At 36.6% G+C, this 18,135-nt stretch overlaps 1 protein-coding gene across 2 annotated transcripts in view; it reads left to right on the top strand.

Moving 5' to 3' along the window:
• The window catches only part of shtn1 (shootin 1), a 29,187-nt gene that overhangs the window by 6,166 nt on the left and 4,886 nt on the right, over positions 1–18,135 (top strand). For both annotated transcript variants that reach the window (XM_081394417.1, XM_081394418.1), the window contains 13 exons: positions 4,814–4,908; positions 9,796–9,961; positions 11,443–11,540; positions 11,892–11,973; positions 12,990–13,084; positions 13,246–13,392; positions 14,072–14,225; positions 14,828–14,954; positions 15,219–15,304; positions 16,401–16,507; positions 16,725–16,775; positions 16,952–17,084; positions 17,177–17,323. In XM_081394417.1, the coding sequence (XP_081250543.1) occupies positions 4,814–4,908; positions 9,796–9,961; positions 11,443–11,540; positions 11,892–11,973; positions 12,990–13,084; positions 13,246–13,392; positions 14,072–14,225; positions 14,828–14,954; positions 15,219–15,304; positions 16,401–16,507; positions 16,725–16,775; positions 16,952–17,084; positions 17,177–17,310 (1,475 nt within the window). In that variant the 3' untranslated portion in view covers positions 17,311–17,323. The remainder of the gene's footprint in view (positions 1–4,813; positions 4,909–9,795; positions 9,962–11,442; positions 11,541–11,891; positions 11,974–12,989; positions 13,085–13,245; positions 13,393–14,071; positions 14,226–14,827; positions 14,955–15,218; positions 15,305–16,400; positions 16,508–16,724; positions 16,776–16,951; positions 17,085–17,176; positions 17,324–18,135) is intronic.

Consider the following 18,135-nt stretch of genomic DNA (forward strand, 5'->3'; position numbering starts at 1 on the left):
TTCAACCTATGGATCCTTTGCACCATGACCTCGAGCCAAACACCCCCCCAGAAGCTTTTTTTTTTTACCTTGGTCGAACATTATTAAAGTTAGAGCTTATTTAGAGAAATCAGCCGGATGGCTTAGTGCAGGCGCTAATGGATCCAAGGCTGTATCTTGTAAATTACCCCACTAATAATGCCCGGAATGGCACCAAACTTCTACAGTAGTACAAATAAGTTCTGTACTCATAAAACGAGGCATTGGAAAGTTTGTAAGTACATCAGGAGTTTATTTAAATAACACTTGCCTGACGACTCATGCTACCGCTAACCCGGATGTTGACGTCACTTCAGTGATTTGGGAAAAAATTGGAGCGCACCGCTGGAAGATTATTATTACTTGTTACTTATTCTATGTAATTATAAATATGTTTATGTTTTGTGCTGTTTACACATTCAAGTTCTTATGTTCATTAAAACACTCTTTAAATAAATTGCATCACTTTTTCTGGGGTTTTCTCAGCAGTGTTGTAACATAATAACCTCCAAACATGATCAAAATCTATTTTCTTCAAAATTTGAAAGGTTTCCTTTTTAAATTAGATCATGTACTTGATGATACTTTTTTTGTAGAGTTATAGACCATTACTTTTAAGTATGCCACTTGAAATCACATGAAATCATTAAAAATGCCTCCAAGGTCTAAGGGGTTAACAGTTAGAGAGCTTATATGTCACTTATATAAAGCTTGTAAGATCGGGATCGGTTTCGGCCGATCATGATGACAAAAAAAAAAAAATCCTGATCGGAGCATCTCTAGTTGATATCAATCACACACACCCGAATGAGGGGAAAAGCGGCAGGTTTCAATCTCAAATGGGGTTTTCTGCGGTCCCTCCCTCGCCAAATCACCGCACTTCACCTCTCTCGCACATCTATACAAATGTCACCTTCTTTTTCTTCGCTGGGGAAACATGGAATTCAAACACGTGAATTAAAAGGCGAAATTTTAAAAAGCACAGCAAATGGCCGCCGGTGTTGGAGAGGAGGGGAAAAAAATCCATTACATTCTCATTTTAATGCACGAAATAGGTCATTATTTGATAGAGAAGAGCGTGTGTTTTTGTGAATAATCTTGGCCTTTGCTCATGTTTCCTCCGCCATAAACGCGTATTGTGTATGACTTCCACTTAAATAGTGGCTGCAGCTTCTAGCAGAGCAGCTGCATATTAGGAGCTATTACGTGATTTCATAGCTCTCGGAAAATTGCTTCTATTCAGCGCAAAGCGACCGAGAGGGAGGCTGGCTAGGTGGGGGGGAAGCGGTGAGCGAACGAGCGAGCGAGCAAGGAAAAAGCCCACAACACACAATCATGTCTTTTCAATTGGAGATGGCAAGGTTGATGACAACATGACCATTGTGTTCTAATGATAAGACCACAAAGGCATCTGCCCCCTCATCAAGCTCGGCGCTGTAGAAACAGCATCAGAGGCTCTAATTCACTTCTCCAACACGCAGGCCCGATAGCATTATACTCTGCGTCCTCGTGCACGCAATCACTGTCTGTCTCTGAGAAGACGCGTGCACGAGGAACGGCGCGAGAAGAAAGAGATTTGAAGATGTAACGTTGATGGGGAGGCTAAAACTTACAATTAAAGCTGCCAAGCCTGACGTGTGAAGTCTCCCCCTCCTGCTCTGCAACTGCCTCACACTTAGCCCGGTTTATGTGTAGCTGCTATTACAATTAACCTGTCACTTAGTGCTAGTACTACCAAAAGAGAGAGAGATGAAAGATGGGGTGGAGGGAAACCAACTGGCAGCTAAGTACTGTTTAATGAGTGACAGGGAAAGGCTTACAGCGGGAACTTGGATATCGCAGACACGGGCGTTCATCAAGTTTTAATTAGGTGTCATTGGGAGGCAGCCGCTGGCCGTGATGGTGCTAATTCCTGTTTTTGCCTCTCAACCACAATGTGTAATTAGTTAAGAGGCTGTGAGCTGGTCCGTGGCCAGTCTCTGGTGATTACGGACACAAATAAGGTAAGAGCTCCGGGCGTTAAGAGCGTCTGCCTCTTCCATCTCCCCATCTTCCGCCTCTTTGGAAGCTGATAGATTGCGGCTGCTCATCAGACTGACTGCGTTTTTGAATTTTGAAAGTTTCCTTTCAATCCGTCTTGTTTTTGGACTCTTTTTGTGCGCGAGAGACTAATCTTGAGCAATTACAAATATTTTTGAAAGGAGAGAATCTTTAGAGACACTGTGGGCCTTTGAATGTTCTTGCATTTGCAGAGGAGACTCCAGAGATAACTCTATTAATTGTTAAGCTCTATAAAATCTATTAAGCTCAGCTAGACAGGCTTGTGTTGATCTCAGTCTCCCATTCCTATAGGATCTGAATGAAGGACAGGACAGCAGACAATAGCTGTATGAAGGCCAAGGAGCTTGGTGATTCAACAGAAAAGAGAGTCTGAAAAGATGTTGCTATATAAGATGGACATGAACTTTTTTCAGCATCAATATATATTTGGGGTCGGTTTTTGAAAGAAGTGTCTTATGCTCACCAAATCAAAAATACAGTAAAAAACAAAATATTGCGAAATATTACAATGTTAAAAACCGTTTTTGCTGCTTAATGTTTTTGTGGAAAGCATGATACCATTGAAAGATTTGTGGTAAGATTTTAAAAATATAAATTGATACTTTTATTCATCATGAATGTATTAAATTGATAAAAAGTTACAGTGAAGACATTTATAATGTTACAAAAGATTTCTATTTAATAAATGCTTTAATAAATGTAATAAATACATGTAATAAATGCTGTTCATATTCATCAAAGAATCCTGAAAAAAGTATCACCATTTCCACACATTTTTTTTAGGCACAGCCGTTTTCAATATTGATATTAATGAGAAATGTTTCTTGAGCAGCCAATCATCATATTAGAATGATTTCTGAAGGATCATGTGACACTGAAGACTGGAGTAATGATGCTGAAAATGCATCTTTATCATCACTGGAATAAATTACATTTTAAAATATATTCAAATCGAAAACAGTTATTGTATATATTCTAATAATATTTTGTATTAAATAAATGCAGCCTTGGTGTGCATAAGAGTCTTTGGTAGCACTTTATTTTACAGTGTCCTTGTTACATATGTTACATGTACTTACCATAGTAACAGTAAATTATGCATAATTACATGCGACTAACCCTCAACCAAATCCTAATCCAACCCTAACCCTATAGTAAGTACATGTTGTCAATTAATATTACTCTGTACTTAAAGGGGTGGTTGATTATGATTTCACTTTTCTAACTTTAGTTAGTGTGTAATGTTGCTGTTTGAGCATAAACAACATCTGCAAAGTTACAATGCTCAAAGTTCAAAGCAAAGGGAGATATTTTCTTTTACAGAAATCACTTTTTAAGGACTACAACGAATGGCTGGTAGGGACTACAATGAGCTTCTTCACGGATTAGTGACATCACTAACCCTAAAATTTACATAAATCCCGCCCCCGGAAAAGCGATTTATAGATTATCATGACAGAATATGCTAATGAATGACTTGAAGATAGTTAACTCCACATCAGCTACATAAATTAATCAACTAACCGTTCAGAAATGTCCTGTTGCATTCTGCATGTTGTCACTTCTTCTTGAGTCTCTCCATCTTTGTCTGACACCGGTTTGAACATAAAAGGCTAAAAGTTTTTGAGATTTTCAGTGCGTGTCTTTGTGAGGTAATCGGAGCTACTTACACACAAGCTCTTGAAGCTCCGCCCTCTGTGACGGGAGCAGCAGCTAATTTGCATTTAAAGGGACACATACAAACACTGCGCTTTTTTGCTCAACCTCAAAAAGTGGAAATTTTAACATGCTATAAAAAAATATATATATGTGAGGTTGGCCTATTTTGAGCTAAAACTTCACATACACACTCTGGGGACATCAGAGAATTATTTTACATCTTGTGAAAATGGCATTGTAGGACCCCTTTAGATATATAATTACAAATAAAGTGTAACCAAGGCTTCTTTCAAAAACATAAAACTTTTGACAGTTACTGTACGTACACACACACACAAACACACACATAGTAGGATCAAATTCTGAAACCACAAAAAAAAAAAACTGATGATCACCCCTCGTCTCTTAATTCATCATGTTTCCTTTTTGAGCATAGTTTGTAATAGTTGTGTATGAGTCCCTCAATTGTTTCCAGTGTGAAAATGTGTATCAAAATCATATAGTCACTGTTGGAAAAAGTTCAAATATGCAGCAGATGCTAGAAAACTGAAATAGTCCTATAGAGTGACAGATGGGTGGATACAAAATCCAAGTCCATATTAATCTTTAAATTAACATTAGATTATAGAAAATGCATGTATAATAATTACCGGGGTATATAAGAATTAGAACGATTTTTAGTTTTAGATGAAGTACAACATGTCACACTACAGAACACTGCTATGAGTGCTGTGACAGCAACTATTCAAACCATTCAATTCCTTAATGAGATCGTGTGTCTACCATATAGACTGTAGTTCCAGCTGTTTTGTACACCAAATGTTCCCATTCAACTTTTGTGAAAGGAGTCTGGAGAGCATGATAGCTGTTAAAGAGCAGTTTCAGGGCTCTGGACAGAGTAATTGTATGATGTTGTGACCTTGTCTATGAATGTCATGATGTTGTACTGTTTTGACTGCTTCAGTGTGTGCATGACAGTGTGTGAAAATTAGCCGTGTGCTTGCCTGTAGTGACAACTGTAGTGTGTTTGCATTGAAGAAACCATCAAAATATTTGACATATTTCTTGTGTTTAGTGTCGCACAGGGTGATAGAGGAGGTGAACAACATTCAGGAGAATCTAGAGATCGAGAAGACATGCAGAGAGAGTGTAGAAGCTTTGGCTTCAAAGGTGAGGTTTTACAATAAAGTTATGATTGTCTGTTCTGTTTTATTCTATTGCATTTGATTCTCCTCCTTTCTGATTTATTTGATTCTGTTCTGTTTGGTTCTGTGTGAGTTGATTACGTTATGATTTATTTCATTATGTTCTGTTCTGATTCACTTGATTTTGTTCTTTTTTGTTTGATTTGAATCTGTTTCATTTAATTTTCTGGTGTTCTGTTTCATGTGATTCTCTTTGGTTCAGTTTCTTTTGATTCCGTCTGTTCTGTTTCATTTGATTCTCCATTGTTCTGTTCTGATTCATTTGATTCTTTTTTTTTTTTTTTTGATTCTCTTTTGTTATTTTTCATTTGATTCTGTTGTGTTCTGGTGCGTTTGATTCAGTTTTGTGTCATTTGAGTATATTCTGTTTTGTTTCATTCTGTTTTGTTCGGTTTCATTTGATTCTCCTCTGTTCTGTTCTGTTTTATTTGATTCTCCTCTGTTCTGTTCTGATTTGATTAATTCATTTGATTATGTTCTGTTCATTATTTATTTGATTCAGTTTTTTTATTATTTGATTCTGTTCCATTTAATTCTCTTATGTTCTGTTTCATGTTATTTTGTTTTGTTGTTGCTTTTATTTCATTCTGTTCTGTTTATTTTGATTCTCTTCTGTTCTTTTTTATTTGATTTATCTTCTGATTTTTTTATTCTGTTCTGTGTGTGTTGATTATGTTCTGTTCTGTTTCACTTGATCCTCCTTGTTCTGTTCTGTTATATTTCATTTTCTTCTGTTCCTCTCTGTTCTGTTCTGATTCATTTGAATTTGCTCATTTGGATTTGTTCTGTTATTATTTATTTGATTCTGATGTTTTTGTTTAATTCCATTGCATTTCATTAATTTGTGTTCTGTTTCTTGTGATTCTCTTTTGTCCTGTATCTTTTGATTCCATTCTGTTCTTTTTCATTTTATTTTGTTCTGTTCTGATTCATTTGAGTCTGTTCTTATTTATTTGATTTAATTTTTTTGTTTGATTTGATTGTTTTCTTTTGGTTTTATTCTCTTCTTTTGGTTTTGGTTTGTTATTGTATATTCTATTCTATTCTAATATCTGTTTTCTTCTGTTTCTTTGCTCTACTCTTCTTAGGAACATTACTTCTAGAATCATACACTCATATTTTCGCTTGTGCTTTCATGGTAAATAGGTTGGGATCCATCATGCCTCCATCCATCCAACATTGCATCCATTTATTTCCTCCTCCATCCTGAGCAAAGTACACACAATTGTACTCCATGTGGGCAGTCACTCCATTGAGTTCATGCTGAAGTCAATCTTAAGAGTATTTCCCTCCCGTGTACCTGCATCTTGGTGTTGACTGCCTGCCCACCTCACTGGTTCCCGCTCATTACAGAAGTATTCAATTTGCCATCAGTCCCTGCTCAGCACATTGTTTAGTCGGGTTTCGGTTCCGCCGCTCAGGCTCAGTCTGGTCTGAAGAGTGAAGTGGCATCTACGCTGAACACTCAGCAGGTAAATGGATCTCTAAAAGCCCAGGTGTGAGGCAAATTAGCGGGAACGATTACCGGCTCATTGCCGTCTATCTGATGGATGAATCAACTATCTTCTGCTGTCTGTCAGTGATGAGCGCTGATCACCACACACAGAGAGAGAAATGAGAGAACAGTAGCAGTGAAAGGAATAAAGACACAGATAAAAGAGATAAAGACCAGGAGAAAATAGTCTTTAGGTTAAAAAAGGACACTTGTCCTGCGTTTTTAGAAGCAAGAAAATAAGACGTTTTACCTCGCAAAGAAAAACAGACTTTCATTTCTGTATATGACAAAATAGACTGAGATGACAAAACGCTGTGGTTCTTGGTTATTTAGCATGGTCAAAGATTATTGTTCCTGCCATTTCTTGAAAATCACTTTCTAGTGTAGTTCTAGAGTATTCTCTTGAGGTATACATTTTTTTCCTTGAAGTATGTGAAGCCATCACAGATGTCACATCACAGTTTCTGAAAGCTGCGGTTGAGGAAGAGCGCGGAGCATTTCATTTGTGCGGAGGAAATAGACCTGCAGCTGGGCCGTTTTGTGCCTCAGCATTATGTGTTGGATAAAAGCTCGATTTAACCAAACAATGGTTTCCTGACATCCTTAAATGCACAGCCCAGCTTGTTCTGTGTTCGCCGGCGGCCACTGTGCATGAAAACCGGTACAGATGCCCTTTGTCCTGGCTGCTCTGTGAACACCCCCACACCGAACCCCTCACGTCTGTGGAACTAACAGCAAGGTTCTGGCCTCTACAGGTTTGCTCATCTTCTATCTGTCAGGACACGTCTGATTGAGGATGCGGTTGTTTTTGTCACTAGTTGCTCTTTCAGCACATAGCTGAATTATCTCAAGTGCCTCATCTGTCTTTATTGAAAGGCAGCCAGGAAACACTTTCAACTGCATTGGTCTCTTAAGTTCTAGTTTTATTGCATTAAACTTGTTGATTTTCCCAAGAGTTTTGTTTTATACTACCGTTTGAGGACAGTACGATTTTTTTTGGCATTTATTATCAATGTTGGAAAAGATTGTGTTGCTTTTGAAATTTTTGTGGAAACCTTGATACTTTTTTTCAGGATTCTCTGACGAATAGAACGTTGAATAGAAAGTAATTATTTAAATAGTAGTCTTTTGTAACATCCAAAAATGTAAATTTATTGCATACTTGTTGAATAAAAGTATTAATTTCTTGAAAAGAAAAAAATCTTACTCCAAACAATCGAACGGTACATAGTCAGCCAGTCATTGCAAAACATTCCCACTTAGAAAAGCACAATATATTGGGAACCATATCGTTTATGGCCTGAACTTTTTTTATTTTATTTTTTTCATTTATTGCTATTGGACTATATTGTTTTTTATTTATTTTTTCATTTATAGGTAGTGGACGATATTGGTTATTTAATTACTGATACTGATTTCCTCTGTTTTTTACATATGCTATAATCTTTGTTAATCTTTTAAAACACTAATAATTTAATAACGCGGTTAAATGTAATCATTAGCATATCTTAAACTCAATATAATTTTCATACTGGAGATTATAATGTTGTAATGCATAAATTTTATCAGTTAAAACATTTAAAATCGTTCATTTTAGTTTTTAGTGTTTTGTTTTTAATTTATATACATGAAATTTTTAAAAACTGCAATACTCTACATTTATCTATTACCTGCCATAACATGAATATAATAATCGTCTTATCAGTATTGTCCAGAATTGTAATATTGGTGCATTCCTTGGATTTATTTTGCCACAATGACCAGCTGACTGGATATTATCCCACTTATACAATAAATAAATTACTGGAAATTAAATATTGATATTGCCTTGTTGATTGCTGTATTTTTGTGAACTAATCTTGTGACTATCTATAAAACAAGTGTGTAAAACTTGATTTGCATCTCAGTATGCATGGTGGAAAAGAAATCTCACCTCTTCCTGAAAATGCGAAGGATACGTTGTGAAAATTACAGCATTGGCTCATTCCAAATTTACATTTAAATGAGTCCAAAAATTTTGGTTGGTGTGATTGGAGGATGGTGAGCAGAATTGTCTCAAAAAGTCTCTACATTTCAGCTGTATGATTTATTGTGTATGATGGCTGTAATTTTGTCTGCCAAGAAACCCGAGGCTGGCAGACACCTCATCTACCCCCAAAAAAGAAGAAAATCATAATCAATTTCTTAAACTCTGGAACATTTTGAATTATTAAGCAGTAATGGATGAGGGTTCGCGGGTGGTAGCAGTCAAATCAAAGTGCAATCCAAACACATGACATTTTGTTTTGATGTGTGATCAGAGGAGATGAGGGGCCTGGCCACCTCAGGACGCACATCTGATTTCTGCCACTGTGTAATTTTGCCGCTGCGCTCTCATCAATGCCGGATGATTATCACAGAGCGAGCGTGCATGTGTTTCTGCGTGTTTATCCCCGTATTATGTGTTGTTGATTGCGTTTTTAAAAGATGCATTCAGCAGGAAGGACGCCATCAGGAAATGGATTCACGTGCTGTGTGTCCTCACTTGGATGTCATTAATAAAGGCTCGTTAAAGAGGGGGCATTTTATCCCTGCCTCCCACTCTTTTTCTCTTTCTGACCGGAATGTCATCCGGGACTAATTTACATACCTCCACCCCCATTGGCTCTCTGAGTTTCCATTAAGTGGACTCCCTAATTGAAGTGTGAATGACCAGTCTTAAATTACTTTAATTGGATGTTCAAAAAGGTAAAAATGCCTCAGATGCAGTTATGTACATGTTGCGATGGTGGGGGTTTGTGTCCGTGCCTGATAGAATGCTGTAATTATTTATGAAAACAGGAGTGGCTGCTGCTGCTGCCCCTGCATACCTGTAATGAAATGTCTATTATTTTGCCCTTGATTATTGCTCTTTTCCAGAGTGTTCGTGCTGTGTGTGTTTGGCTGTGTGATTGAGGGGAATTGCATGGGCGCCCGCTGGGGTTCCAGTGGGCTGGTCTGTCTACATGCTGCTGATTTGATTTCTCATATCTTTTCACTCTGAGGCAAATGCATAAAAATCACCGGCTTGGGTTTTATATCATTTGTGGTGTTACAGGTGTCTTTTTGATCTCTGATTATTCCTATAAATGTGACGACATTGCCCTCACTAGATTAACTTGTGCTGGTTTTGCACATTTTTTTTTGCACTGTCGAAAGACACTGTATTTTCATTCTCTTTACAAAGACTTAGCAAGTTAACATTTCGATATTGTAGCTCAATTGGTACTGCTTGATACTAAGGTCATGGGTTCAGACGTATACCTTGTGTCCACTCTAGGTCGCTTTGGTTAAATGTGTCTGCCAAAAACAGTATACTAATGTATATCTTTCTTTCAGTTGAACAGACAGAACCGTTCTTTGAAGAGGAAGAGTATGCTCTATATATCCCGTCTTGGTGCCGATGTCATCGCTGACATCAATCTTGACGATGAGGATGAAGAAGAACCACAGGAGTCGTCGTCGGGTGTCTGCAGCTCCTCCCACTGTCAGATTGTCATCACAGGTGGGTCAATGCACTGTCCCACAATGTATTGCTTAAAATATTTGTATCACTTTATGCTTTTTGTATCTACATATTAAAGGTGAATATAATTAAAATGAATAATAATATTATAATAATAATAATATAATAGAAATCTAATTTCTACAATATTATTATTATAGTTCCTTGTCCTGTATCGTCTATGTTGTGTGGTCGTGTTTTAATGAGTATGATATTAAAGACTGTTTGCTTTTGAGCCATTCGTCTTTGTGCACTACTTACTACAGCCTCACGTGACAGTGTGTGAAAGCAGTCATTATATTTACAGTTTGGTGCTGCTAGTAGTGCACAAATTAGTAACTGTACCTTTAAAGGGTTAGTTCATCCAAAAATGAAAATGATGTCATTAATGACTCACCCTCATGTCGTTCCAAGCCCGTAAGACCTCCGTTCATCTTCGGAACACAGTTTAAGATATTTTAGATTTAGTCCGAGAGCTTTCTGTTCCTCCATTGAAAGTCAATGGACGGCATACTGTCCATGTCCAGAAAGGCAATACAGACATCATCAAAGTAGTCCATGTGACATCAGTGGCTCAATCTTAAGTTTATCAAGTGACGAGAATACTTTTTGTGCGCAAAAAGTAAACAAAAATAACGACTTTATTCCACTATTCATTTCCTTCTCTCTGGGCCTCGAACTATTTCACGTAGTGTTTTTGTGTAGCGCGTCTATGTTGTACGTCACACGTAGGCTCACTATTGGCCGACGCTGGTCATGTGTGATGCGTGTGACGTACAACACAGACGCGCTACGCAAAAACACTACGTGAACTCACTCGAGGCCTAGAGAGAAGGAAATGAATAGTGGAATAAAGTCGTTATTTTTGTTTTTAAAAAGTATTCTCGCCGCTTGATAAACTTAAGATTGAGCCACTGATGTCACATGGACTACTTTGATGATGTCTGTACTGCCTTTCTGGACATGGACAGTATGCCGTCCATTGACTTTCAATGGAGGAACAGAAAGCTCTCGGACTAAATCTAAAATATCTTAAACTGTGGAGATCCGAAGATGAACTGAGGTCTTACGGGCTTGGAACGACATGAGGGTGAGTCATTAATGACATAATTTTCATTTTTGGGTGAACTAACCCTTTAAGTATCTAGTTTCTGAGGCTATGATGTTAATTAATATTTTATCCAAAAGTAAAATGATCTATCTATTGAGATATTATGTGTATGTATATGAAGAAGTAATACATAATACAACACAAAACATTGTAAAAGTAGTCCATTCAACATGTGCTTTATTCCAAGCCTTACAAGCATTCAATATCTTTTTGTGAGAAACAGTTTCTCTAATTTTAGAGAATTTTTCGCTCATAATTTTCCCCTCAGCTGCAGTTCTCAATTCATGATTTTTAGTTACAAGACTGTTCAGATTAGGCTGTTTTGTACTGTAGATTTTTTATTAACACATTTCTTGTTTGTTCGTGGTAGAGCTGAGAGATAAATTGGAGGTGATCCTGGCTGAGAAGAAGCAGATGGTGATCGATCTGGAGACAACAAGAGAGCAGCTCTGCCAAACTAGACAGGAGGTATGTGAAAAGGGCATTTAATCTTGGGTTCTGCATTAATGAAGCAATACTCATCTTTAAGGTTGATCTTCTGTACATAATTTTAAAAAAGGCCTAGCATATACACTCTAAAATCATTCACTTTTTTTAATGGATGTAAAAACCTCTCATCATGACAGAACGGAACTGTTTTGATCCACCTCCTTAATGTCTTTAGTGTTAACCCTTGCCATGTTTCAAAGTAGCTTTCACTCAGAATAATAACCATTAAACAGAAAAGAGGGGGCTGTCTTTGTGTCGTGTTGTTTAATGTTTCAGATTAACCAGTAATACCCAAATAATTGAAGCCCTCACTCTCCCTTTCTTCCTAAGCTCCTGAAAGAGAAACATGATAATACTGTTTTAATAGCTGAAACATTCCAACAAAAGAAGCTCTTGGGAAAATACAACAGAGGTCAGTTGTGCTCCTGTTCTCTACTATATCCTCTTACATGAAGCACTCTCTCTCTCTTTACTGCTTTCCAATCCATACATTAATTGATCCTAACCTCTGTACTCACACTCTGGTACATCTTCATTCAAAACCTTTACTATATTTCTTGTCTTGTTATTTAAATGACAAGTGTTACAGTATTTTATGCCATTACTTCCAATTAAGAATGTAGCCATACCCAAATTTCCCAATTTTTGTGATGAATTTGAGAACATTGCACATTTGCTGCCTATAATAGAAGAGAATGGTAAATTGAAAGGCACTTGGTGCTTAACTACTTTCTTAAGCCATGTTGAATGTATGTTGTCGTTCACTACCGTTCAAAAGTTTGGAGTCAATTTTCTTTTTAAAGAAATACTTTAATTCAGCAATGATGCATTAAATCAATCAAAGGGACAGTAAAGACATTTATGTTGTTACAAAATATTTATATTTTAAATAAATTCTGTTTTTTAATTTCTTATTCATCAAAGAATCCTGAGAAAAGTTTCCACAAAAGTATTAAACGGCAACTGTGACACTGAAGAGAAGACTGAAGTAATGGCTGCTGAAAATTCAGCTTTGTCATCAGAAGGATACATGACATTTTAAAAATATATTAAAATAGAAAGCAGTTATGTTCAATTATAAAAATATTTCAAAATATTTCTTTTTACTGTATTTTTAATCAAACAAATGGAGCCTTGGTGAGCATAAGAGACTAAAATCTTACCCCAAACTTTTGAATGGTAGTGTAAATAAATTACCTATAAAGAGGACAGCAGAATTATGGGTAAGGGTCACCTAAGGTTACACTCTGAATGCTTTTAAAATTCTGTGCCATTTAGTGAGTGCCCTGTTCTGACTACATCAGAAGTCGAGTATGAATTTATATGGCACCATAAGCATTTCAAAGATTGTGTGTTTGAATTGTTTGCCACGGACATCAAGGCTCCAAACTCTTAACCATCTGAATGCTTACCTGTGTATGTGTGTAGTTTCTAAGTATGCTCTAGATGAGTTTGAGGCCTTACAGGAGGATCTAAAGCTTGAGAGGGACCTGCGTTCTGAAGCAGAGAAGTTCGCACATGAGGTGAAAGCTCAATTTGATTTGATTTCATGATTAATTGAACGAAATGTATTAGACATTCTAGGAACTCTGAATATTTATGTATTTCTGGAATATATTACTTAAGTGGTGTGTGTGAACATGTTCTTTATGTGCCCTCTCTCTCTCTCTGTGGGTGTATGAAGATGCTAGTAGAACAGAAGAAGCTGAAAAGACAAAGCCAGATGTTGATCCAGACCGTGTCTCCAGCAGAAGCTCTGCAGAAAGCTCTGGCAGAGATCAACACACTGACACACACTGTAGAGACACAGAGATTGGAGCATCAACAGCAGGTAACATACACACACACACACACACACACACACACTAATCCCCACAGTGTCCTTTAGGTCACAGTGTCCTTAGAGGGTGTAGACGGAATGTTATTAAAATAATAACAGACAAACCAATCACATCAACCACACCAGCCCCTCCCAGTGCCACTCAAAAACTCACACATGCAGTTTATTACTTGCTTGTGTAAAAGGAGAAAAATGTATCACCATTCTGTATTTAAACCATCATTATCGTATGATTAAAGGATTAGGGGAAATGGTTGGAGTCAACTCGACTTGCTTTGAGAGCGTTTATCTGTCACCACTATAGATTTTATATATGACATACTTAATATGACAAGAACGTGACTAGTCACTGTTGTACTTCCTTAAAGGGATGGTTTACCCCAAAAAAGTCATAATTCCGTCACACCCATGTCGTTCTCATATACACCCAAAACTCAAAAGGAGATTTTTAGCATATCAGGTGTCCAAGCTGCTATTTTCTATACCGTAAAAGTGTGTGTGACCCAGAGAGAGACTGGTCAACATTTAATTTGATGACATAATCTTCACATGATGATTTTTCATTTTGTAAGTGAATTATTTTTTTACAGTTCAAAGATCACATTCCATTCTAACAAACCTTGTTTTTTGTCTTTATTTGTTGTGCTGTGTTTATTTCGGCGGAATCTAGGTAAAAGCTCTTGAAGAACAGATACACGGCAGTGAATTAAAGAAGCAGCTGACAGCATTACGGAGACAGACAGAATTGCTGGAGGAGGAGAGAAAAGAATGGCAGCACAAACACACTAAAGCTGAAACTGAAGCCAAAGACCTCAGATTCACAGGTACCAGTGTTGTGATGAAATTCAGAGTTTAAGAATTAAAAGCTGTTCTGAATTCTTCATCTGCAATTGGAATTGCATTGGCCACAGGAAGTTAAATTTCATTCAAATTTAATTCCTCTTCCTCGAGTTTTAATTCAGTTCTGGATATTGTTTGATACCTCCGTTAAAATATCTTGAATTGAGCTGGAATTTAAAAAGCATTCTAAATTCAAAATGATGTACAACCCTGACAGGTTCACATATTTCAAAAAAAACACACATAGGGCTTTTAATTCAATTTCTCTGATTTTCAGTTTTAGATGCACCACTGTCCAAACGTTGTTGTTTTTTTTTTGTTTTTTTAAGAAGCCTCTTATGCTCCCCAGGGCTGCATTTATTTGATCAAAAATACAATAAAAACAGTAATATTGTGAAAAATTATTACAAAATAGCTCTTAAAATAGCTGTTTTCTATTTTAATGTATTTTAAATTTAATTAATTTTCAATTTAATGAATCCTTGCTTAAGTATTAATAGTAGTGTATGCTACACTTGCATAAATTCAGACAGCACTCAAAACCAACCAGGTGTTTGTATCTCTGAGAACCCTGTGTGTTTTGCAGTGGAGGAGCTTAAAAAGAAGCTCCAGCAGATCTCCAACCCACCAGCAGCTGCCCCAGGACCGCCTCCGCCTCCCCCGCCCCCACCTCCTCCGCCTCCACCCCCTGCCCCCTCAAGCAACCCACTCAGGTGAGTGTCTGTTTGTGCCCAAAACCATTGAAATGAGTGTATACATGTTCTTAAGAGAGTTAGCATTTGGCAAAATCCCCAAAAAATCTGTTTTAAAAATGAAAACTTTGCTCATTGGGATCAGGTTCAATGACATTTTTCTTGTTGAAACAGGACGTTTGGTCAGGACATAATGGAGGGCTTGTCCTTTTTTCTTTTTCTTCTCTTTTTTCATTGTTTAATAGCCAGTAGCTAATTCTTTCTTTTGTCTCTTGTCTATTTCAGCTCATTACTGTCTATACTTCGTAAGAAAAAAAATGTGAGCACTGAAATTGCATTAGTGGATAAAGACTCCTCTGAGAAAATCCCAGGTAAAGAGCAAAGCTCTGACACATTTCCATTTCCATTCTATAAATACACTCAGGTTAAAAGTTCTGCTCTTTGAAGGATGCATGTAATAATTACTAAATGCAAAGATTGCATATATTGATCAGTTAAAAGCAATGTAATCGTAATCGAAAGGATGGCAATCGCCATCAAGCCGCATGAAAGATCTCAGGTGTTTATGTTGACCTTTTTGATCAGTGTTAATTAAGATGCTGCAGTGTATTCAATCAGACGGAATGTAATTAATATGTACTATTTCGCATAAAGTAAAGTTCTGTTCCTCATCACAGCAGTGGGAAATAATAAAAGACTTGGGTCAAGTTCAAGTTTGTCCTGAACCATTTCTTTCAGCCTTGTACTAAAAAAAAATGGAAGGGAAGAAGAATGAAGACATGCAGCTTTTTGCTGAAGGGTCATTATTACCCATTTATGCTAACAAAAATCTTACAATTCTTCAATTATTGGCAAAATGTTCAGGTTTATAGAATTTCACTGGTGAACTTTAGCCTTTCCTTATCACTAGTGCTTGATTTACGTTTTACAGGGTTTGAGTATTTATGAGGAATGGTGATTTTTTTGAATGGATTGACAAACTCTTTTAGTATAAGTGCTGGCCAAAGGTTAGATACTTCAGTTGAATTTTTATTGGACTATACTAAGCTCTGAAATGCACTGGCAATTTAGTGTCTTTGGAAAAGGGAAGTTTTTTTTTTTTTTAATCATGTCAGAAAAACATCAGACTGGTAAGCAGATAATATTCACATTTTTGTTCCAGTTAATGACAGAATGATTAAAAGTGTTTCCAAGGCCACTAAACAAAGACAAACATCATAGATCAACTTTCTTTTGATTTGTTTTTTATTATTTGTGCATGCAAGCTCAAATAGAAACCCTCGCAATTCTGTTTAGTTATGTTGGTATGTCGGATATTATTCAGTGCTTAAATGAACTGCTGATGAAAAGCAGCAGACGTGCATTTATCTACATAAATGCTGTTTATCATAAGTGCATCTGCATATTCTATAACTGAAGTAACATTCAGGAAATGAGTGTGTGTTGATCTGTGTTTTAATCTGACAGAGAAGGACATCAAACAGCAAGCTGTGGATGAGATGATGCAGCGAATCAAAAGCGGAGTTCAACTCCGACGTGTTTCCCAAAAAACCAACAAAGCCAGACTTGGACCGGTACACGTTTCATAAAAACTCATACAAAACACTCACAGCCTGAAAACAACTTGACATACAAACTCTCACTTAAACTGCTTTTAACTTTCTGTTCTATACAGTTAATCATTGTAATTAAATTAAATTACTTATATGATTGCCGCCCACTTACATTGTCTTTCATTTCATGACATGCTACTTTGTTACATGCTAATTGTTCTGATGGGTTTCCCTGCAGAAAGAACGGACACCGTCAAATTCTGCCATACAGGAACTTCAGGGAATCCTGGTCAGGATTGCTTTAATTATTTTTAATTATAATCGAATATTATATGATTATATTCACTTAAAAATGAATATATTTTTATATGAAAGTATATGTTTTTAATAAAAAAAACGAATAATGTAACACACATTGGAATTAAAAGCTAGCTGTTAGCATGGTAATGGAATCTTTCTGTTAAGACCTCCGCCAAGCGCCCTGGCCCCTCCTCCTCTCATGGGACACGCCCTCCATCACCATCACCATCACCGAAGTCTGAGCTAGAGAAAGCCCTGCACAGACGGAGGGAAGCATTGAAGACTGCAAAGAATAACTGTCAGTCAAACACACACACACATATTTCACAACATTTTCTCTGTCCCTTGAGCCAGATCATCCATTTAACTTTTCAACTTCTTCCCCTCCAGCGAATCCCAGTAGTGTTCTGGATCTGACCCAGATTGAGCAGACCCAGGCAGAACCAGGGCAGGACACAAGGGAACAGGACACACCACTGCACACACCAACCACAATATGCACTGACCTTCTCAAGCCCTCATAGGAGCTCATAGGTTGTGAGTATCTGCTCTTTTATGCAGAGCCATAATACATCACCAACAAAATATGTCTTCCTGCAGCAGCGCAATTCATCCAAACTAACCAAACACATGTGACTACAAAATCTAAATGTTACATACCATTTTTAAAATGTAATACTTGCAGAAGTTCAGCTGTAATGTGACTTGACAGCAGTAAGTAAATGTGCATGCTTTTTTTGGATGGGTCAAACTATTTAATCCCAATTGTTCAGCTTATTTTTCTTTTTTGTTTGTTTTAAAGAGTTTTTATATTCAATTTCCATATCTTCAAAATCCATAAAATAATGTATTTTATAAACTGTATGTTTTTTTGTTTTGTTTTTTTGATCATTGATCAATAATTGATCAAAAGTGACAGTAAAGACTTTTGTATTATAAAAATAAATGTTGTTCTTTTATCAAAGTATCAGTTTCCACAAAAAATATTAAGCAGCGCAACTGTTTTTAACATTGATAAAAATAAAATAAGCATATTAGAATGATTTCTGTGAAGGATCATGTGACACTGAAGACTGGAGTAATAATGCTGAAAATTCAGCTTTGACATCACAGGAATAAATGATAATTTAAAATATATTAAATTGCAAATCGAAATTATATTTTAGATATATAAAATGTGTGTATATATGTATTTTTGGTAAGCATAAGAGACTTATTACAATAGCATTTTAAAAATCCTACCAACCCCAAACTTTTGAACAGTATTATACATGTCACTTATACAAGAGGTTGCTTGAATGAAAAACAAATCGCAAGAGATCTCAGATATTATTATTGTAATCTCAACA

This window comes from Scardinius erythrophthalmus (genome assembly GCF_964197995.2).
Source record: "Scardinius erythrophthalmus genome assembly, chromosome: 19".
Classification (NCBI taxonomy): domain Eukaryota; kingdom Metazoa; phylum Chordata; class Actinopteri; order Cypriniformes; family Leuciscidae; genus Scardinius; species Scardinius erythrophthalmus.